The following is a 24,390-nucleotide window of genomic DNA, read 5'->3' as shown; positions in this document are numbered from 1 at the left end:
CCACGCTACCTTTGGCCCCTTCACCTGGTGCTGGGCGGCAAGTAATGGAATTCATACCATGTTACACCGGGTCGCCCTGACCTCCTCTGTGGCGGTCACTGCTGACTATAGATTGCAATCTGCTCGCTGACAGATCGTTTTCAGCTGCTGAATAGATTAACAACATGGGAGTGTTAAAACTGGGGCAGCAGAGCACTTGTTCAGAGGCTCTCAAGGTGCTTTCTTACCTTTACATCAGATGGCGGCCTGTAGCCATGAGAGAAATTAACACTGTCTGCTCTAAGTGCAAAACAAATCAGCTAAGTTTATCCGAAGAGTAACAACCTCTGCTGCCCTTGCACTTGAGGCCTCCATTAATAGTGAGGACAAAAATCTATAACCTTATTATCCACAGAGCTTTAAAAACAAAGACCTTTAACAACATTAAATGAACTGTTTCTTTTTTATGACGGAAAAAATGTGGGAATTTTTAGATTTGTGTGATGCCAAAGTCCTTGAAGAGACATAAACATAAACACAGCAATTCACCTCAATGCCAGAGTGAGAAGGTCAGGTGAATTAACTTAAAATGAGCTGTGCTGCTGAGGGAGGAGGCTTTTTGCCTCTCATGGAAACAGAATGGTACCTAACAAATCCCTGTTCCACCAGACAAAAAAGGTTCTTGTAGAATCAGCACGGTTGGGGTTTTCCTCACCCAAGCAGAAATACACATTGTTAGAGAAGGACTCTAGTTAGTGTTCAGCCTTGGAGCTAAAATTGGCATTTAGCGAGGCAGCAGAATGTTCTAATTGTTTGTGATGTCCTGAGGCAGAGGATGCTCTGTGTGAAGAAAAAAGTTCTCTCAGGTCCAATTCAGTGGCTGGTTCAGATGAGTTTTATTTACTGCACAGAGGAGCTAGAAGCTCACAAGAAGCGGTAGGACCAGAATAAGTTTTCTGGTCAAGGTTTTATACAAGGTTACAGGAAGCAACAGAATAACAAAAGCTGAGAAAACATTCACTCACAAAACTATCTGAGTAGAACTGTATAGACTTATCGTGTGCTCAAACTATTGAAAAATGTTCCTTTGTTAAATGAGGTGTGAACACCTCTGGAGCCAGCTTGGGTTGGCTCTAAACATAAGGTCTCACTAATAGTGACAAAAGTAAATTAATTTTCTTCTACATCAGTAGGCAGTAAAACCCTTTACCTCCCAGATAAGTAATACAGGAAAACACAGGGCTAAACAGGCGTTTCAAGAGTAGGCTACTTAGATTAAGGATTTTTAGTTTCACCAAAACATGAACTTCTCTCAGTCATTACTTAAACCTGCAGCATTTTTTTTCTATCTCAGAGGAACTGCCGCTGCGTAGCCCGGAGTCAGTCAGCCAGTCTAAAAAGATGAATGTTAGAAACTGTATTTTATCTCAGTATTATAAGGTCCTATGTGATCGCTTGCTAAACCCCTCCCCCCAGCAGAGACTGTCCAATCATAGCTTATCAATATTAACTAGCCATGGCAGGCTGGTCAAGCTTTGGATTTCTGTTCTGATGATGGAGGTGCAAACGTCAGAGTTTCAGTGATAATATTGTTCCACTTTTTCATCACAGTACTGATGACAAAGTGAGGATTTTTAGCACAATTAACTACAATTAAAATCTTCTTTTTTTTTCTTCTATCCACTGATGGACCGTGAGCTGCAGAAACATGGGACAGAAGAGAAAAAAGTGAGACAACTGAGAACAGCACAGTGCAGCTTAGTACAGTATGTAATATAATGCAATGCAACCTAAACTTGTAAAACACAATCTGACAATACAGCAGAAACCGCTGCTTATAGAATAACCCCAGAGTTGAATCAACACCTCTGACTCAGTGTCAACAAATAGGAAACATTGTAGGTTTCATAGACGTAGTATTTATTGCATTGCTGTTGTGTAAGATTGCATTACATTATACTGCTGTTGCTGTATTCAATACCTAGTCTTAAACTCAATTATAGGGAGCAAAAAGAATAGTTAGAGATATATGAGCGCAGATTCACTGTTGAAATTATGTCTAGTCCTCGGTGGGAACACAAAGATGATTGCTTGAGGGAGTATAATAGAATAATTCAAGTCTGTAGTAAAATAACAACAATGATTTAATTATATCCAATATTGTGTTTCAGAGCTGACAACAGTTTTTTAGATGTCTTATATTCTGACTTGTTTTGGTAGGAAGATAAATCAGTCAATAAAAACATGATATGGGTGATATGATGAAAGCACAACCAAGTTTCATTATAAAAACATCATTATCATTCATCACTCCGTTCACTGTTTATCATTCATCATCTGCACTGGTGTGAGCAGTTATTATTTAACATGTGCACCGGCCAATGTGGCAATCAAAAATGAATCTTGAAAAGTTGCAGAGTTGATTGACTTTACATATATATACAGTATATACAGTACAGGCCAAAAGTTTGGACACACCTTCTCATTCAATGCATTTCCTTTATTTTCATGACTATTTACATTGTAAATTCTCACTGAAAGCATCAAAACTATGAATGAACACATATGGAATTATGTACTTAACAAAAAAGTGTGAAATAACTGAAAACATGTCTTATATTTTAGATTCCTCAAAGTAGCCACCCTTTGCTTTTTTTGATAACTCTGCAAACCCTTGGTATCAATGAGCTTCATGAGGTAGTCACCTGAAATGGTTTTCACTTCACAGGTGTGCCTTGTCAGGGTTAATTAGTGGAATTGTTTCCCTTATTAATAAAAAAGCAAAGGGTGGCTACTTTGAAGAATCTAAAATATAAGACATGTTTTCAGTTATTTCACACTTTTTTGTTAAGTACATAATTCCATATGTGTTCATTCATAGTTTTGATGCCTTCAGTGAGAATCTACAATATAAATAGTCATGAAAATAAAAAGGAAACGCATTGAATGAGAAGGTGTGTCCAAACTTTTGGCCTGTACTGTATATATTTTTATATAATAATGTGACAGACCTTGGAGCCATTTGGGGCTCCGGTCTGCACCAACAGTGTGAGATGACTTTTTTTTTTTTACCTTTCTCTCAAGATTTTCTGCTGCTGTTTTAATGTTGGTGGTTTGGTGGCAGAAGGAATATATTTCTTGATAGTGATTATTTGACACACTGCACATATTAAGCCGTAAATTGCTAAACCAGAGAAAACTGTGATTTAAAAAGAAAAAAAGAAAGATGTTTATCAAATCAAGCTTCTTGTGATTTTAATCAAATATTGGCTATGCTTTAATCAAATTTGGCATGTTTTAATCAAATTATGTCTTCACCAAAACAAGTAAAAATCCAAGAGAAAATGTATTAGTTTAACTGCACTTTCATCCTCTGTTTTTATTATTTCATTTTTGAATTCCACCCCTGGGCTTATTTAAATCTAATTTCTGCTTGGCCTTTGACTTTGAAGTTTTGCATTCAGCGTACCACTGTGGTGCAGGCTCTGTGGAGCTATAAAGACACAGTTTAACAGTTTATGGTGAAGATGTATAGAAAACACAGTAACGTATTGTCACACTGATAACAGAACACATGGCTTAAAATCTAAATTACATAAAACTTCCATGGGTGTTCCACATCCAGGGTACATTCTAGCAGAGCATGCATTTTATTTCAAAACATCTTCTTAGAGAGTCATTTGTAGTTAATATAGTTTTTGTAGACTTATGGTATCAGACTACAGAAAATACCTTTTAGTTTATTGTATGGATGGAGCGTTTATATTGTTTTTTATTATTTTACTTTTATAATATTATATTATTATTAATATTTTATATATCTTTCCTCATAACTGCAACTAGAGACACCAGCTGACCTCTTACATGAGCTAAAAATTCACATGAAGTTCACTACAAGGTGCTTACTGTACCTTGCATGTGTGTACATTTTGCTGAACTCCCTGCTCAGTTGCTACTATGGAGTGTTGTAGAGACAACTGAAAGACAAGATTATTCTTTTTAAAGATGGTTTGCTTCCCACAGGTGCAGAGGTGTAGTGGTAAAAAAGAGGTAGGTAAACTATAACTTCTGTGATCAGGTGGACCACGACGTGGTCACCCGGTAAGGTGGGCCACTGCCTACCGGTGTATGTGTATCCTGATGACATCGATAGAGGCTATCATTTGACGGTACTACCAAGGGTATCACTGGTTGTTCCCTCATAGGTCACACAATCACTATTCAATTCATACATTAATCTAAGTTCTTGTTAAAGAGACTCAAGAAGGAATAATATGGTTGAAATCTATAAAGTTTACTAAATGACAAAACAGAGAAAACAAAAATATTTAAGAGAGATATAGAGGGAGGCTCATACAGTATCCAGGGCTTCCAATGCATAATACGTAATGATTATGGGTTTAGGGATTTGGGATTATTTTCATAGTTGATAAATCTGTTATTTTCTCAATTAATCGAGTAGTTGTTTGGTCTATATGTCAGAAAAATGTGGAAAATATGGATCAGTGTTTCCCAAAAGTCCAGGATGACGTCCCTAAAATGTTTCGTTTTGTCAACAACTCAAAGATATTCAGTCACAGAGAGAAGACACTAGAACATATTCACATTTAACAAGCTGACATCAGAGAATTTTTTACTTTTGTCTTAAAAATGACTCAAACAGACTAATTGATTTTCAAAATAGATTGATTACAGTTTTTAACAATTGCTAATGTAGCAGGTGCAGATTGACAACAGAAGGATGAATCTGGTGCCACAAATTTTAATTTAAATATAACTCAGTTTCTGTAATTAACAGAAGAAAGACAATTTAAGTTGCACTGTACTTTTCACAAGCGTAATGGCTGCCGACATTAACAGAAGCTTTTGCAAAACCTGTTACTTGTAACATGGGCTCATGGGAAAAGGTAGAGGTGACTTGTTGAGTCAGTGGCATGAATCTACGTGAACCAAATGTACCTCAAAAACATGAAGTTTAGTACTGTTTTCCGAGCTCACCCACTTTGGGCTTGTAGCCGAGGCCGTTTGCTGGCATCAGGAGGAGGGCTGCTGTCTTGACGGTGCTTAAACAATTGCCGGATATCCATATTTACAATTCATTCATCATTACATGAGACATGTAGGCTAGTTTGGGCTAGTGACCATAGACAGTTAGCCTGGGTAAACCCTGACGAACTTCCGGCAAATTTGAGATTTGCTGAGAAGGGTCTGGTGTCAACCAGGCTAATAGACAGTAGCTAGTGACTGACGAATCTGGATGCAGCATTGACATACAGTGAGGAAAATAAGTATTTGAACACCCTGCTATTTTGCAAGTTCTCCCACTTAGAAATCATGGAGGGGTCTGAAATTGTCATCGTAGGTGCATGTCCACTGTGAGAGACATAATCTAAAAAAAAAAAAATACAGAAATCACAATGTATGATTTTTTAACTATTTATTTGTATGATACAGCTGCAAATAAGTATTTGAACACCTGAGAAAATCAATGTTAATATTTGGTACAGTAGCCTTTGTTTGCAAGTACAGAGGTCAACGTTTCCTGTAGTTTTTCACCAGGTTTGCACACACTGCAGGAGGGATTTTGGCCCACTCCCCCACACAGATCTTCTCTAGATCAGTCAGGTTTCTGGGCTGTCGCTGAGAAACACGGAGTTTGAGCTCCCTCCAAAGATTCTCTATTGGGTTTAGGTTTGGAGACAGGCTAGGCCACGCCAGAACCTTGATATGCTTCTTACAGAGCCACTCCTTGGTTGTCCTGGCTGTGTGCTTCGGGTCATTGTCATGTTGGAAGACCCAGCCTCGACCCATCTTCAATGCTCTAACTGAGGGAAGGAGGTTGTTCCCCAAAATCTCGCAAAACATTGCCCCGGTCATCCTCTCCTTAATACAGTGCAGTCGCCCTGTCCCATGTGCAGCAAAACACCCCTAAAGCATGATTCTACCACCCCCATGCTTCACAGTAGGGATGGTGTTCTTGGGACGGTACTCATCATTCTTCTTCCTCCAAACACAGTTAGTGGAATTATGACCAAAAAGTTCTATTTTGGTCTCATCTGACCACATGACATTCTCCCATGACTCCTCTGGATCATCCAAATGGTCATTGGCAAACTTAAGACGGGCCTTGACATGTGCTGGTTTAAGCAGAGGAACCTTCCGTGCCATGCATGATTTCAAACCATGACGTCTTAGTGTATTACCAACAGTAACCTTGGAAACGGTGGTCCCAGCTCTTTTCAGGTCATTGACCAGCTCCTCCCGTGTAGTTCTGGGCTGATTTCTCACCTTTCTTAGGATCATTGAGACCCCACGAGGTGAGATCTTGCATGGAGCCCCAGTCCGAGGGAGATTGAGAGTCATGTTTAGCTTCTTCCATTTTTCACCAAGCTGCTTGGCAATTTCCCCGTAGCCCTTTCCAGCCTTGTGGAGGTGTACAATTTTGTCTCTAGTGTCTTTGGACAGCTCTTTGGTCTTGGCCATGTTAGTAGTTGGATTCTTACTGATTGTATGGGGTGGACAGGTGTCTTTATGCAGCTAACAACCTCAAACAGGTGCATCTAATTTAGGATAATAAATGGAATGGAGGTGGACATTATAAAGGCAGACTAACAGGTCTTTGAGGGTCAGAATTCTAGCTGATAGACAGGTGTTCAAATATATACAAATATATATATAAAATAGTTAAAAAATCATATTGGGATTTCTGGATTTTTTTTTTTTAGATTATGTCTCTCACAGTGGACATGCACCTATGATGACAATTTCAGACCCCTCCATGATTTCCAAGTGGGAGAACTTGCAAAATAGCAGGGTGTTCAAATACTTATTTTCCTCACTGTATATATAATGGACCAATAGACCCCGTTGCTCTGGACGGAGACCAGTGAAGGCTATTAGAAGCACTTTTCCGGTGATCTCTTGCTTTACTGCGCATCCTCCAACTGACAGAGACAACGTAAATGTGCATAGGCATAGCTGCCTGGAAGTCGACGTTGGGGGCTTAAATCACCAAACACCGCAAGAGATTGGTCAACACCATGGTCAACACAGACAGTAATGCAGCGCAATATGAAAGACTTCGTCTTAGGATTAACAACCTATGAAACTATTAATGAACAATATGAAACTAAAATGACATAATAATATTTAAGCTTAATTTAAAATGGCTTAGGAACTATAGGCAATTTAGAGGTGGATAAACTCAATTTAGAGGTGAATAGGGCCTAAACGCTATTTAGAGGTGGATAAAAGCTATTTCCGAATTTTGGGAGGTGCGTAAACGGCGTTTACGTGCGTTTAGCCTCCACTACATCCCTGCACAGGTGGAATATGTTCAGATGAACCCAGCGGTGGCGCCAGGGAGGGGCTAGGGAGTGCTGTAGTTACCCCTAGGATAGCACCCCCTTAGCAACCCCAAGAAATTGCTGTGGTTGATTTATAAATTAATAAAAAATCGTTAATGTGTAAATAGTATTATTTATATTTGGAAAATAAATAAATACATTAATAAAACAAATCGATTAGAGAAGTGAGTTTAACGCTAGCAATGGATACATTTTTACTCCCTCAACGTCAAGGTGTGGAGACTTTATCAAAACCTGTAAATTAGACTGAGAGATATGGTGAACCTGTCACCAACCGGGACGAAGAAAAGCGGCCGGAGGAAGATGAGCTGACCGCGGCCGTGATTAGGCTACTGCTGAGGATGCGTAACGTCTGCTGTACATGACATTAGACCAGGGGATTGCACAGCCAGGCCACAGTGGGTGAGTCAGCAGATAGGGGTCCATATAAGAACTTTACTCTTATCTCTGTCTCGTAGAAGAACATTACAGTAATAAACGTGTTTTTATGTGAATAAATGGATCACCGAATCTAAAGTTATACAGTGCACTGGACATCGGTTTATTTTTAGTCCAGAAAACGTGTTCGCCCTCCGTGGCTTATTTAGATATATTAAGATATGACTACAGTATTTTGACCATACGTGCAAATGTGAAAACTGTGTGAGGATACATGCACGTGTGTGTTTATGTGTGTGCTTGGCTGTGTGTGGTGAATTTGGCCTGCTGCATTAATCTTCTGAGCCAATCTATGAGAGCTGCAGTAATGATTGTTTGAACCTGGCTTGTTGGCTGGTATTTGAAATATGTTTGGTGGGCTAATCAGAGCTCTTTAAATCAATCTCTCTCGTTCGCTCGTATAGTAAACCGCGGCGGAGGTGGGTGGGCATCTGCACGAGTGTGTGTAACGTTAGCCTATTTGTGTCAAGGGAAACTCAAAATTTCAGAGCACCCTCACTGAAACGTCCAGCAACCCCAAAGCACCAGCAAAAGAAAATCTCTGGCGCCGCCACTGGATGAACCTTTGATTTGAGCTCCAGCCTTCAATCTATTTAATTCAGATCGACAATTTTATTTATTATTTATTTTCTATATATCTACAAATCCCTTTCCTCCATGGGCTCCCATGGGTGCAGCCAGCACACGGTTCATTTTGTGCTTCAAGCATACAGCAGGAGGTCACAGTTACAGTAGGTTAATGGGTTGAACATGTTAATGTAGTGCTGCATTCATATGCTCTAGTGTGGTATAATTTACCAGACTGACAGAAAAGGTTACTGCCATTTGTACAATGAACTCTATTATCCCGTTACCTATACAACCGTAGAATGAATCCCTCCCACATGCTATACACATAATAACAACCATGAGAGCAGCTAAAATGTTTTTCTGTAAAAGATGACATTTGCTTGTATCAGTCAATCATGTAGCTTTGCATTTCTTCAGCTACAAAAAAAAATAGATACACGTGCCTCATTAAAACCAGATTATAAATAGAAAGGATCTGTACCACTGCATCAGTTCAGTGCTTCATTTCTGTCTTAATGTGGGGAAAGCCATACATCTAATCTGACCCGTTATTTTCCCCAAGACAAATATGTCTGAGGAAATTTGTTCTAAAGCTAAAGGCAGAACGCTACGTTTGTCCCTATGTACACATACAAATTCAGGAATGATTGAAGTAAATTATTGAGCCAAGCGTGAGTAGCAGGTTATGTTTCTGCTTACATGAAATAGAAAGAGTATGAGTATATAGGAAGTGGTTGGTTCATTTCAAGGTTATGGTTAAGACTATACAGTGCATTCACATAGGTCTGCACAAGTTACGGTACAAGATGGCCGCCGCAACAGTCTCGCGTTGAACATTGCAATTTTAACCCTAAGTTTTATAAACCTATAACTTGTCTATGTTCAGAATTTTAATATCCTTAATCTATCTAGAAATGTGACAATCACTATCTTGTTAACACTCTGCGTCCTCTCCTGTTTGTATCGTCATCTGTTCATACCCAAGGAGAACGAAAGAGCTTATCTTCCAGTAGCTCGTAGTCAACTCCTTCTGTACTCTAAGTTTCTGGATGAAGGGCTTCCACGAGTGCAAGAAACACATAGGAGAGAAAACGGGACGTGGAACATTCAGTGGGATACGGGCTAGCTTTGGAGCCTCATTCACTTGCAGCGGGCTACGGGTTAGCCTTGAAGCTATCCCCACCTGCGGAGGGCCTCGGGCTGGCATTAGAGCTGCATCCATCTGTGGTTGGAGGCGGGCTAGCATTGGAGCCTCTACATCAAGCACCGGGCTGTGGGTTGGTACCTAAACCACAAATACCTGCAATTGGTGGTGGGTTAGCGTCGGAGTTTCGGCCTCCAACGGCGGGCAGTGAGCTGACAACTGGGACTCAAATGCCGGCAGCTAGCGGTGGATTGGGACCGGAGCTACGATTACAAGCAGCTGGGCTCATGGGACCAGCGACAGGGTTGATAAAACTTCCACCACCAAAACCTACAACTACTAAGGTATCAAACAGACAATTACAAACTAAACTTTTACAAACTGTTAACCATGCGAAAATTCTATGGGACCCGGAAGCTAAACCAAAGGGGATTTTTGGTGGTCACATCAATATCAGAAGTCTCCCATCTAAAACGGAACAACTGGAAAAATTATTATATGACTCAAATTTGGACTACTTAGGTCTCTCCGAAACATGGTTGAAAAAAATACCCCTGCAAGTGCTTATAATATTCAAAATTACAATTTATTTAGAAGAGATAGACCACATAAAAAGGGAGGGGGTGTGCTATTATATGTTAAAAGGAATATCCAATGTCAGCAGATGGTTCTTCCTGAAAATGGCTTGGAATGTGTGGGAGTTACGATTTGTTTATCCCCTGAAATGTCTTTTAATGTTGTATTATTATATAGGCCGCCTAATGAGAAGGATACTTTTTTTGATATGTATTTTCATGGGTGATTTTAACCTAAATTGGTTGGATAAAACACGTTCTAATAGATTAAGGCACCTGGCTAAACAGTTTAATCAGACTCAAATGATAAGGAATCCAACTAGAATAACTAGCTCCACTAAAACACTACTAGATCTGATATTTACTAATAAGTCAGATCGTGTCAATAAAATCTATAATTTAATAACCGGTTTATCAGACCATAATCTGACACTGGTCTCAAGGAAACTCCCCAAAATCCGTTATAGAAATCAAAATAGAGAAAAGACCTATATCTCACTTATTCCTAAGCGTGACATGGAGCTCTTGGATACTGAAATAAATACTACTGTTCGAAATGGTTTAGTCGGTGGTCAGGATTGTGAGCAGGCCTCTAGAACTCTTAAAAATGCAATTACCCAAATTTTCTCTAAATACACAAAAAGGCAGCCGCAAAAATTTAAAAGTAAAAAAACCTTACCATGGCTTAGTAAGAGGTTATGGCTTTTAATGAAAGAAAGAGATGCTGCCTTAAAAAAGTATCTCAAGTCTAGGTTGGGGACTGACCAGTTGATTTTTAAAAATCTGAGAAATAAAGTCATAGGACAGCTCAGAAGAGCTAAAGCAGATATCTTTTTAGATATAATTAACCAGGCTAAAGGGAATAGTAAAATGATTTGGAAGTGTATTAATAATCTTTCGGGGAAAGAGCAGATTAAAAGAGGACCGATCAAACTTTACATAAACATTGATAATAATGAAACACTTACACCTGGAACGCAAGTCACTGTAAATGACAGCTTAATGGTTGCCAATATGTTTAATGATTACTTCATTTCCTCAATACTGGAATTAAGTAACCCCTCTGAGCTGCTTTTAACACCCCATGCTGCCATTGTTGGGGCCACGGCTGGTGGTACCACAGGAGGATCACAATCCACCGTCGTGGAAGTACTGGACTTCGAATGTGTAAATGAAGGCAAGGTCAACGCAGTTATTACATCACTCTCGATCTCGAGAGCAAAGGACTCATGGGGACTTGATTCGCTGTTATTAAAAAAATATAAAGAGGTATTTGCTGTACCAATTGTGCACATAGTTAATCAATCATTTAGAGAATGTGCTTTCCCTTGTAAGATGGCAATTGTTACGCCCATTTTTAAATCAGGAAACATAAAAGACATTACAAATTATAGACCCATAAGGACACGCACACGTGGGCAATGATGGAGACACCTGGAGAGGCGTGATTGGGAAGAACGGCCTCCCTGATCTAAACCAGAGTGGTTGTTTGTTGTTGGACTTCTGTGCTAGTCATGGATTGTCTATAACGAACACCACGTTCGAACATAGGGATGCTCATAAGTGTACCTGGTACCAGAGCACCCTAGGCCGAAGGTCAATGATCGATTTCATAATCGTTTCATCTGATCTGAGGCCGTATGTTTTGGACACTCGGGTAAAGAGAGGGGCAGAGCTGTCAACCGATCACCATCTGGTGGTGAGTTGGGTCAGGGGGTGGGGGAAGACTCTGGACAGACCTGGTAAGCCCAAACGTGTAGTGCGGGTAAATTGGGAACGTCAGGAGGAGGCCCCTGTCCGACAGACTTTCAACTCACACCTCCGGCGGAGCTTTTCGTGCATCCCTGTGGAGGCTGGGGGCATTGAACCCGAGTGGACAATGTTCAAAGTTTCCATTGCTGAAGCTGCGGCGAGGAGCTGTGGTCTTAGGGTCTTAGGTGCCTCAAGGGGCGGTAACCCACGAACACCGTGGTGGACACCGGTGGTCAGGGAAGCCGTCCGACTGAAGAAGGAGTCTTTCCGGGATATGTTATCTCAGGTGATCAAATCCAGTCTAGATAAGGGAGGAGTGGTTGGGGCCGTTTTTTTGGATCTACGCAAGGCATTCGACACCATTAACCACTCAGTGCTGCTAACAAAATTGTGGAATTTAAATTTTTCCGAAAACACTATTAGCTGGCTGCAATCTTATCTAGCAGACCGTTACCAGTGCGTAAGAATAAATGATAAAACTTCACCGTTTAGATCCTGTATTACAGGGGTACCCCAGGGGTCTATTCTGGGGCCATTGCTCTTCAGTTTGTACATCAATGACCTACCTTCCATTTGTGAGGACGTGAAGGTCTTGATGTACCGGTTTTATATACACACGGTTCCAATGTTAATATTGTTGCTGCTAAACTATCTGAGGAAATGAGTAAAGCAACAGAATGGATGAACAAGTCGTGCCTTACGTTGAATACGGAGAAGACGGTAACAATGTATTTCTCAAATAAAAAAATTCAAAGTCCACTCCCACATATTTATGTGGATAGTTATATGATCCAAAATGTGGAAGAAGTTAAATACCTGAGAGTGATCTTGGATCCTGTACTAGATTTTAAAAAACATGTTAAAAGGGTTTGTCGTGTTTTGAAATTTAATATTGCTAACTTCAGGCACATTAGAAGCTCTTTGTCATTGGAAGCAGCAAAATCTTATTTTAATGCAATGATTTTATCGCATATATTGTATTGTATGTCATCATGGTCTCAAGCCAAACAAACTGTTTTAAATCCTCTTAGATTTTTACATAATCAAGCTTTGAAAATCCGAGACAAAAAACATAGACGGCACCACCACTGTAGTATACTGGAGAAGTACAGTATTTTGAGCTTTGATAATTTGATCAGGTATTCTAATATCCGTTTGGTTCACAAAATTCTTAATGATGCCGCTCCACCCCCTTTAAAAACATATGTGCAGCTACGCTCTAAATTTACAAACAGAGCCTTGAGGTCTGTATCCAGGGGTGATTGCAATGTTCCCAAAAGAAAATCTGTTTTTTTCTCAATCAGCCTTTTCCTATAAAGCAGTCAAAGAATGGCATGGGCTTCCTAACAATTTAAAGAATATCTCAAATTTTAAAAGCTTCTCGCGGGCAGTTAAATACTTCCTTTTAGAACATCAGACCTGCTCTCACTAACGCTTTTTATTCCATTGTTGTGTATATTGGTGTATTGCACCTTCGGTGTAAATAGCCTATTTATATTGTCTTAACTGTCTTGTTGTATAAACATGTTATGTTTATTGTTTTTGTCATGAACTCAACTCTGTTATGTCATTATAATTGTGGAGGACTACAGATGGAAAGTAGCATAATGCTAAATCTGGTGCAGCCATCTTTTTAATGTAACTGCACATTGTCCTGTTAAATAAACTAAACTAAACTAAAAGGAAGTCAACCTAGTTTTCTTAAAGTTACATTGTTCCTATGCACACAATAGTCAGGATCCGGTATAGGAGATTGCACTACTCAGTATGACACGATGTGCCCTGCTATGACATGAACTTCCACGATAACCTTCGAAGTCACTGTGACTTCTAATGTGACTATTATCACCACTGTTTATCACGCCCCCAACCGGCCCGTCAGACACCGCCTACCAAGAGTCTGGGTCTGCCGAGGTTTCTTCCTAAAAGGGAGTTTTTTCTTGCCACTGTCGCAATAGCCACTGCTAATGCTTGCTCTTGAGGGAATTACTGTAATTGTTGGGGTTTTGGAATTTATAGAGTGTGGTCTAGACCTACTCTATCTGTAAAGTATCTCGAGATAACTTTTGTTATGAATTGATACTATAAATAAAATTGAATTGAAATTGAATTGAATATGTGATGAGCCCTCCCACTCTGTGGGTGGCTCTTGGGTATTTTTTTACTGCAGGTGTTTAGGAGGCAGTCCAAGTGGCAAGGTGTGGCAGGAGGATCAGCCACACCTGAATCCACTCTGCCTGATTGCCTTCTGTTCAATCCAATTTAAGATGGCTGAAGCTCAGCAGATCTCTCAGTCCTCACAGCCAGCAGGGTTTGTCTTTGGTTTGTCTTTGGTTTGTCTTTGGTTTGTTTTTGGTTTGTTTTGGGTTTGTTTTGGGTTCTGTTTTGTTCTGTTTTGTTTTCCACACACTCACCTTCACGCATGCACTCACTAGACTACTTATACTACTGAAATACATGTTTTATCCTATTTTATAGTAATATTTAATTTGGGTTAAATAAATTTGTTTTAATTTAATCTTTAACTATGTGTGGTCTCCCTTCTTTTGTCGTGGACTTTTAATGTATGTTGTTCTCTCTCTCTCTCTCTCTCTCTCTCTCTCTCTCTCTCTCTCTCTCTCTCTCTCTCTCTCTCTCTCTCTCTCTCGTCATACTTTCATGACTGTCAATAAAGGCTAAAACAGGGGTGTTAATCGTTTAAGCCAAGGACCCCTTAACGGAAAGAGAGATGAAGCAAGGACCCCCTACTACATATATTGTATAAAATTAAGTTGCATATTAAACTGCCTTTACGCATACCTTTTGTTGCATAGAATACTAAGCTATTCAAATAGCCTAATAATTGTTCATGTTTTAATGTTTAACATACATGTGGCACAGTGAATCCTTAGGATTAACTGTTATCTGTGGATGGCCATAGTGACATTACATTACATTACATTACATTACATGTCATTTAGCTGACGCTTTTATCCAAAGCGACTTACAATTAAGTGCTTTCAACTCTGAAGGTTCAAACTCCAGACAACAAGTAGTAAGTGCAAGTACATTAGCTTTGAATAGGTAATGCTACAAAGAGCCATATGAAAGTGCACGTTCAAGATTTTTTTTTTTTTTTTTGTTTTATCCGAGGTGTAGTCTGAAGAGATGTGTTTTTAGCCTTCGGTGGAAGATATATAGGCTTTTGGCCATCCTGATGTCGATAGGGAGCTTGTTCCACCATTTGCGAGCCAGGACAGCAAACCGTTGGGATTTCGTTGAGTGATTAGTTGTCCCTCGCTGTGAGGAGGCAGCAAGCAGGTTGGCTGATGCAGAGCGAAGTGGGCGGGTTGGGGTATAGGGATAGTGACTACCTTACCTATAGGCCAGTAAGCAGTGGGGATTTATATTTCCTAATAATATGTTGGATTCATTTAAGACTTTTTCATTAAAAAAAACGGGGGAGCCCCCCCCTCGCATTGCCTCTGAGGACTCGTTTTGTGCACAAACATGCACAATAGTAATTCCATTTTTTCCAAAATGTACTTGATCATTTTTAGCGTACTGTATTTTGCATTTTGTTGGAAACTATTTGTCACATTGTGGGTACACACTCTGATGTGTGTGGGCCACCCATCTGGGCACAAAAGTTTGGTCAATGTAAAAAAAAAACAAAAAAAAGACAGAAGAGCTAAGACTTTACTTTGAGGTCAAAGTTAGAATTATGACTGGGTTCATTTTTGGGTTTTGGGAGGTATGTAGCAGTTATGGTTAACATTACCGTAAGACTAGGAAAAGTCAGTAATATGTCCTCAAAAGTACAGTGAACATTACATTAGTACACATTTTTGTGTGTGCTGTTTGGATGAGGGAGCAAAATTAAGGCAGATTGAGAGAGAGTGAGAGGTTTGGAGGAAGAAAAATAAATAGAAAACACAATGAGGCAAAAGGAGGTCAGCCTAGAAAAACAAGAATCTGGTAGATGGAAGGAGGGAGAATAAATAAGAGATAAAGTGTGGAAAATAGGGAAAGGGCTGCTGATGTGCTTCTTAAGCAGGTCATTGGATGCAGTGTGCCTTGGGAAGGCTGGTTTAAGCATGGCTAACAGATTTTCTCAGTCCCTGCTGGAGCCGTTCCCTTACAGCTCCGGTCCAGAAAGGCACTGTCACATCAGGACACATGACAAGAAAATGGAGCACATAGCCATTAAACTACTTCTGAGCTATCGTCTATCACAGGGGGCAAGGAAAACTCCATTACCCATGGATGCCGTTTAACTATTCAAACAGGACAGGGTTAAATACAACTATACCCTTAACAGAATGTTATCAGGTACAGAAAATCAAAAGAAACCTATACTTTTCCTGTTTTTCTAAATTGCTACTCCCTGACATGAAAGTTGTTAGGACAGTTAATAGCAACAAAAATGACTGTTTTCAAAAGGGATAATTTCTTCAGTTTGTAAACTGCCGTCTGTAACGACAACCATATCATCACCATCACCCTCTGCTGCAGCAAAATTGGATGTTGCATCAGTGCAGAGTCTCAGCGATTATCAAGGAGCCCCGCTGAAGCTGCAGAATCAATACTTTTGTCCATCATGTCTGCCTGGGGCTCCTGTCTCTCATGTGGGGTGTAAAGCCTAGTTTACAGCATAGTAGCGAACACTGTCTCTTGATCCTGCTCATCCTCTTATTCAGCACTGAAGGGCACAGAGCACTGTAATCCACCGCCACCACTCCCTGGCAGAGTTCATGGTCGACACCAAAGCCCTGTTATTCAGACAAACCCCCCCACTGCAAGGGCTAGCATCGCCTCATACTTCACATAGAGGCATACAGGCTGTACTTCACAGTCTCACACACAAACACAAGCTTTGTAGTTTTTCAAACTCGTCTTCTCACTTGCAAAAAGACACACATAACTCAAAGAGCTATGCATAGGTGTGTGGGTGCTAATGGCTTTAGGGCTTCATATTTCCCAATTCACGTTGAAGCGGAGTTTATAGTGCCATGTGTCACACGCCGACTTCAATCCGCTCTCCCTGCTATATTGCCTCCCTAATGACATTAATTGCATTGAGGAAGCCCCCGGTCATGTTCAATTACCCATTCCCATCCAAGCACATGGGTCTAATCTTGCAGTGTAATGTATGATACAGAAGGCTCTTGAAGGCAGACATATTCATCACCGCCTCATCTTTGCTGCAACGTCTGAAATCCAGCATGAGAAGCATGTCACATTTGAATGGGCTGAGAATTGGCACTGAGTTTATATTATCTGATAATATCTGAAAACTCATGTTTGCAAATGTAAAATGGATAAGTAAAGGAAAAACCTCTGAGTGGCTCTGAGTGGCTCTTATTCTTGCCACACGATACAGACACACCGTAAATTAAACACTCACCCGAGAGGTTTCTCCAGGCGACTGGCAGGTGAGCCCACAATCTCTCCCAGTGTACAGTAGATCTGTCCCAGGAAGTCCTGCCATGGGGGAGGGAGGGGGGGAGAGCATAAAGTGGGATGGAGAGAGACGTAGGATGGGGGCGTTCAGATGGATCACGGGGGGTAATAAGGAGAGTCAGTGAGGAGTTAAGCATCGTTATAAGCATTGTACGGTTATAAATTAGGACATCTGAGGCAGACACGTACGTTTAAGTCGGTAGGCTTCCAGGGTGGAGAAGGAGGAAAGGTAGAGAGAAAGAGAGAGAGAGACCAGGCAGCAGCAGTGACACAACAGAGCATATCATGGAACAGAAGGCACACGACTCAAATACCAGACTGTCATCAACCAAGTGCAAGAAAGAAGAGCAAAAGTGGATACGTGAAAGAGCAGATAGGCAGAATGGGAACAGCAGAGGATAAAGAGTCACAGAGGAAGAGAAAAGGAAAGTGAAAGAGCACAAGACATGGTAAGCAACGAAGGCAGAGAGAGTTTCATACAAAGAGCAGGTTGTTTCCAGACCATGCAGCACAAAAACAACAATAAAAGCATCAGTGACAGAAGTATAATCAATGATGAACAATGTTGGTAGTATGCAAACCAAGTGCTGCAAATATATTGTTTATGTATAGAATGAGTAGGAGTTTATTTATCAAAGCTTTCAGCATAAATGATGACACCAACATACATTCACCTCACTGAGTTGTTGAATGCATTTTCTAGAATAAAGTGCTGTCCTTTTTAGACACTATAATAATAATATCAAAAAGCTTTGATAATGATCTGCAATGCTTCGTAGCTCTTTTTTTTTTAAAGGTAATGAGAGTATACCAGATGCAAATGAAGATTATCTTAGCTCTGGAGGAATAAAATACCTCATTTACAAACCGAAGCAGGTGGAAGGAAGGTAAAGAAATAGAAATATGATGAAGCATAATTCACTCATTACTCCAAAAATATATTTGAGCATTTAAATGCCACTAACTTTGGTTTGCATAAAACCTATATATATATGACATGCACTAATAACAATTCAAACTAATTTCAGGATAAAATATAAAGTAGAACTCCTGAACTTACATGTTACTTAAAACAACTTACATGCTTTGACAGATCTGGACTTTTAGAATCAATGTCATACCTGAAATTACAAAGAGACCACAAATCACAGGGGAAAAGATGTGAGCAGACCATCATAAGACTTTACACATTACTAATGACTCTAATAACAGAATACTGGCTGCAGCGTTGATATGTTCTGCCTGTCAATCACACACTTGGGTCATTGAGGGAGCAAAAGGTGACGACCGACGAAAAAAAGAGTAAGCAAAAATATGACAGTTAATTAAGGGAAGTCCTTCTATAGTTTATGAATGTAATTTCCGTAGTATGCCTGGGGGATCATATAGAAACAAGCTACCAATGCAGAGAAAACTTCCAGCATTTGCCAGTCAAACTTAATGTAAAAGTAATTAATCCTCAGTATGCCCTGGCTCCCACCTCTGCGATAAAAGAAAGATGTAAATGAGTAACACTAATTGTGAGGGAATGCACTCCCTCCTTTCCTGTTCCAGAGTCGAATCATGATAGCATGCCAAATGAATTCATTAAGTGTCTAAAAATCCTCAGAGACCTGCAGCTCAGTCCTGGATACATCACTGAAGTCCACTGGGGACTTCATGCTTGAAGGGAGGAAAAAAACAAAGACAAATTTTTGGAAGCATATCTGTTCTCCTTGAGGAGAGGGGAGAGTGGGAAAAAATGATCCTGACTCTGTTCAGGGAGATCTCGAAATGAAACCGCACTTCCCTGACCCTCTCACTAGTCTGGCCTTTTCTAAAGGAGGAAGGCAGCTATATGTGAAAGAGGGGAGGAAAGGGGTCTTAGTGAGTTTTATGGGACTTGGTTTCAGACATTTGCTTTGCTTGTCAGCGGAGAGATTGAGGATACAAATTTATATAAAATATTTATCACCCTTATACCAATCTCCGTTCAACGAATGACTACTGAGACACTGCACCAATGAATAATTCCTCAGGAGAGAGCCAAGCTGGTGACAAGGGAACGACGAGAGAAGATGAGAGGAAAGCGGGAGAGGGGATGAAGAGATAAATGGGGGAAGAGGGAGAGTGAATGACGGAGAAGATGTTAAGCTTGTGGTGGAAACAAAAGAGAGAATTTGGAAGAATGGGTTAGAAGAGGTCGGCACATCTGAAACACACACCCCTCAGTGCATGTCCTAAGAGGACTGGATCAAACAGAATAACTCACACGTCAAAGCGCAGGGTCTGCTTCTCCTCAAAGAAGTAGTCCAGGATGTACTTCCTGACAAAGTCTGGGTTTAGCGTGTTGTCTATCACCTCTGTTCTCCCAAACTAGAACAAAACCAGGAAAGGAGGGGGAAAAAAGGGAAAGAGAAAGAAGTGAGTTCAGAGCTTTCAGACAGCACATCATGCTGTCACTCAAAAACTAAATCTACTGCTCTATTACCTCACCCCACCCCCACTATCTTCCCCCAGCAACCGTGTGAATTCCCCGCTTCGGATAAGCTCAGATTTGATTAACAGTCAGCGATTGCAAAGTTTCAGCTCTTCTTCTCCACCTCTTCTTCTCCACCTCTTCTCATTGTGCTGAGGATGAGCAAGCCTGAGGAAAACCCTTCATGGAGTCCAGTTACACTCATTTAATTAATACCACATACGCGCCACAGTCGCTCTCACAGCCACTTCAAAAGAAGGGGCGGAGGGGCGTGGGTGACAAGACAAATGCTGTTTTTCCACTGCATTGAACAGCTTGACTCAAGGCTCTTTTTTTTTTTTTTTTTTTTTTTTTGGTACCACCTTGGTCGAAGTTCCAAGCGAGCTGAGCCGATACTAGAAGGTGGAGTTAAAACACTGCAGACTACAGATTGGTCAAAGAAAATCGTCACTAGCACGACACGGGACATCCTGCACATACTCGCGATTTTTAAATAGCCAATCTACCGTCAACAGTGCAATTTCGCCCCCGATTAAAAAAAATGGAAGCCCGCAAAACTACAGCGCACACTATGGTGTGCAATTGACAAAGTGCAGATGTTCCTCTGTTTGGTTGCAAAAGGGGAAAGGGAAAGGAATGAGTGAGTGACAAGCGAGTGTCGCATTGAATATGATGGCACGGCAGTTTCACAGGTGTCGCTATGGCGATCAGCTGAGAATCCTGTGCCTACACTGAGGGGGTAATATCGGCAGTGGAAAACGAAAAGAGAAAAGTACTGGTACCAAAGTGAGTTGTGTCAAGGACAGCCATACCATGTGGTGGAAACACAAAAATAGTGACTTTCACAATTTGTCTTTAAACAGGATAACTGTCACAAATGATGGGACGATGGCAAACTATCTCCTGTTCCCTGGTGTTAAAAAGAAACTGGGAACCTGCCAGCACAGACACAGATTATTTTTTTTGTTGTCAGTGTTACAGAGCAAGACCTTCTGATGAGGTGATGTGCTGATAAACAAATCAAGAGATACAGAAAGTGTTTCACCCCCTGCACACACACATTAATTGCATTCAACATTAATAATTTAAAGTCAGAGAACTGATGTAGAGCTGCATAAATAAAATATCCCCAGTAGAAAGTGTAAGTATAAACTGACACAGTGAATTAATAATATCAGCGTTAGGGCTTAATGAGGAGATGAAACAGCAGGATTACAGGCTCACACTTTTGTGATTACATCCAGTGAGGGTAAAACTCAAGGTGGGACTTAACAGGTGATCTACACAGAATAATGTTCTTACGTACTTTTAATGGATGGACACCTGTGCTTATGCAAAGACAGGCAAGCTGGATTGTGTGTAACATATGACAGTTTGGGAGAGTGGGTTTGCTGAAGTGTAACCTGCCATCAGACATAAAAGTGTGTCTCTAAGCCTATGAAAGTTTAACTGCCGTGTGGCAGCATCTCCTCTCACTCTTCCTCTTCATCCATGTCAAAAAGTGTGAGCATTTCCTTCCAGCAGATGCGAAGGAGGTGAAATCTCCACAGAGTGAACAGCAGCCTATTTCAATGAAAGGAGCTGAATGTGGCAGCAGGGGGGCAATAGCATATTCAATTGGGTCTCAGGCCAAACCTAACAGAAGAAGAAGACTCAGCACCAGAGCAAAGAACAGCTACTTGAGTAAATAACATCTCCCACATATTATTCCTAGTCCTATTCCTAGTCGGCCTGTAAAACCAGAGTTGCAAAAGCACTACAATTAACTGCCAAAAAAAGAACCCTGTATACATAGATATCTGGGTGCTGGCAGTGTGCACATCTTCCCCTCAAATAACCCTAACTAGGATAATTGTAAGCTACAATGTCAGAAAATTCATCTTGGTAAAAAGATGAATGTCTCATAGATTTACTAAAAGTGGAAAGGCCAGCTTTGCTTGCATTTAGGGAGGTTACATAGTGTCAGCTGCTCAGTTAAGTGAAAGAGGAAAACCTGTCATGCACTAGGGGTAATTACAGATGAGGAAGTTTTTTTTTGTTATTAACATTTTTTATTTATTTTGATAATGCAACACCATACACATATATACATGGTACAAATGTAATACACGTATCTCACATTTGAAAATACAAACAATAGAAAATAAAATAACAATGAAATAAAATAAAATAAAACAAATAAAAGGCAGCAAAAAAAAAGAACCTGCGCAGCATCCTCATACCCATTACATACACACTGTTACCCACAAATATAAACAAACATATGTGTGCCTGCACACATATGTGTGTTTATATTTGTGGATAATTATCCTCTATCCACAAATGCCCCACCTCCCCTCTCAAAGTCAGTGGTAATACTATATTGAAAAGACATCCATGCTTGTCATGCTTGGAATATTCCGCACCCTTTCGATCAGAAGTTCAAAGGCCGCTATTTCTGTCATAAGTTTAAGCCAGTCCTTAATGTCTGGTCTATTTGGACTCTTCCAGTTACGCAAAATGAGTCTGGCAGCTACAATAAAACCTGTTAACATCAGTCCAGCTTCTGCTTTAGCAAGGGCTGGGGGCATGAGGTACCTATCCCCTAACAAGCATAATTGTGGGGATTCCGGCAGGGGTTGTCTGAGCCACCTACAAACTGTTTTAACACTGCCTCCCATAAGAGCCTTACCGTGGGACAATCCCATAAGGCATGGAGAAAAGTACCCACCTCTTTCTTACATTTACAGCATTTATTGTCCTGGGTTAAGCCCATTTTAGACAACTTATTAGGTATAAAATAGTATATATGCACAATTTTATAATGGATGAATTTATTTATGGCATCCCTTGTAGCCCTTCCCACATTTGAGATAATGTCCTGCCATAAGCCTTCATCAATATCCTTACCAAAATCTTTTTGCCATATTAGTCTCAAGCCTTCACATAGTTTGGTTTGGGTACCTGACATTTTGTTATAAAATACCGAGGCAGAATGTAGAATGCTTGGATAATTTAGGAACTCTTGAACCACATTTTCTCCTTCTTCCCTTCTCAGTCCAAAAACAGATCCCATGCTACTTCTCAACTGCAAATATCTCCAAAAATCACCTTTGTCAGTTAAATTAAATTGTTCTTTAAGGTCCTCAAATGACGTAAATGAGTGTTCTCTGTACAGATCTTTAACAACACGTATCCCCTTTGCCAACCATGTTTGCCACAAAAATGCTTTTTTCCTGATACAGATCGAGGGATTATTCCATACTGAGGAATAGCTTTGTTTATATTGTGAAATCCGCAAAATCTTATGTGCTCTTGCCCATGCCCACTGTGAATGTTTCAGGATGAGGTTACCCCCCACTGTCTGGGTTTCTGTATTCTTCTGTGACAATAGTTCCACAACACTAGATGGGTGTGCGAGCACCTCTTCCATCTTTACCCACCCAGGATTAGAGTCCCCAGTTTCCCCAATGTTTTGCTAATTTGTTAATCTCAATGTTATACAATTCCACATTTGGGAGTGCTAATCCACCACTATCTTGTGAGGCAAATAGTTTCTTTATACTTATCCTGGGCTTTTTTCCATTCCACAGATGAGGAAGTTAAAGATTAAGACTTTAAAGTCACGTGGTAACAGAATGATGGGCTGCAGTTACAGTTTTATATATTCAACTATGAATGCTGACAAAAATTAGTGAACGAGGGTACAGGTCTCAAGAGTAGCTGATGGAGCAATCCTCCTGGAATCAAAACTCTATTTATACATTTGTTTACATATTCTTCTCTTGATGGATGAATGGGATTGACTTGGAGCCGATGGGGGAGTTTCTCCCACAGAAGAGTAATTGGATTACAGACGGTTGGTGGCAGAGTGAAAGCTGCTCCGAACCAACCATATTTACTCTGGGGAGAACCAAAAGCTCATTGAATGACAGAGGGGCAAAAGAGGCGCTTAGCTTTATCAATACTGCACAGGTTGACTTTACTGCTCACAAAGCCAGCTCTCATCTGCACTAAAAATAAAACTGAATCTCGTATTGGAAAAGACGTTCAGGGCTGCACCCACAGTTTGTAAGCTTGAGGCGGGGCAGTGTAGCAAGAGGTGACAGGTGTAGGAGGCTCTTTCCGCCTGAACACTGCGTTTGATGCTTGTTTACATTTGCATGTTAATCAGTAAAACTACTCTCTGGCTTTACTAAAAGAATATTACTGTGTTGCTGCTACCAGCACCAAGGTTTGCTTTACTATGAGCCAAGGCCAGCTGACCACTCTTGAAAGACACATGAGCAAAAATTAGACACAAAGTTCAAGTAATATTTGCTCCGAGTGAATAAAATAAAGCACTGAAACACTTAGTTAATCAGCAAATTATTTAAACAATCGATCGAATATCCAACCAATCCATCGTTCAATCATTCATCTTAACGGTCTCTGCTGGGAAATGTATTATGCAGTCAGGTTATTAGAAATGACACATAACACACACAAGACGGGATAACACAGACAATAAACCACCATACAGACGACCCCAAATAGGTTGACACTAAAATGGTTATTAGGAAAACAATTCTCAAGAGGAGTTACAAACTGTAAATGTTAGTAACACTGTCTTGTGAACCCAGATACACTTTGTGTGTACTTGTACTTTTATCTTTGTGCAGATCAGCTGTTTGAGTTTTAAACAAT

General features: G+C 40.4%; 1 protein-coding gene across 2 annotated transcripts in view; it reads right to left on the bottom strand.

The window, feature by feature from the left end:
* Positions 1-900: 900 nt before the first annotated feature.
* The window catches only part of LOC114558817 (copine-5-like), a 39,753-nt gene continuing 16,263 nt past the window's right edge, over positions 901-24,390 (bottom strand). Inside the window, exons 4-8 of one of the 2 annotated variants that reach the window (XM_028583068.1) lie at positions 19,519-19,622; positions 18,349-18,388; positions 17,212-17,288; positions 3,891-3,956; positions 901-1,677 (exon numbers count right to left, since the gene is read on the bottom strand). In XM_028583068.1, the coding sequence (XP_028438869.1) occupies positions 3,935-3,956; positions 17,212-17,288; positions 18,349-18,388; positions 19,519-19,622 (243 nt within the window). In that variant the 3' untranslated portion in view covers positions 901-1,677; positions 3,891-3,934. The remainder of the gene's footprint in view (positions 1,678-3,890; positions 3,957-17,211; positions 17,289-18,348; positions 18,389-19,518; positions 19,623-24,390) is intronic. The other variant, XM_028583069.1, reaches the window with a different exon arrangement.

The sequence above is a fragment of the Perca flavescens genome, chromosome 7, assembly GCF_004354835.1.
Source record: "Perca flavescens isolate YP-PL-M2 chromosome 7, PFLA_1.0, whole genome shotgun sequence".
Lineage (NCBI taxonomy): Eukaryota > Metazoa > Chordata > Actinopteri > Perciformes > Percidae > Perca > Perca flavescens.
Note: the sequence above shows the minus strand (reverse complement) of the source record. Positions and strands in the feature narration are given on the sequence as shown.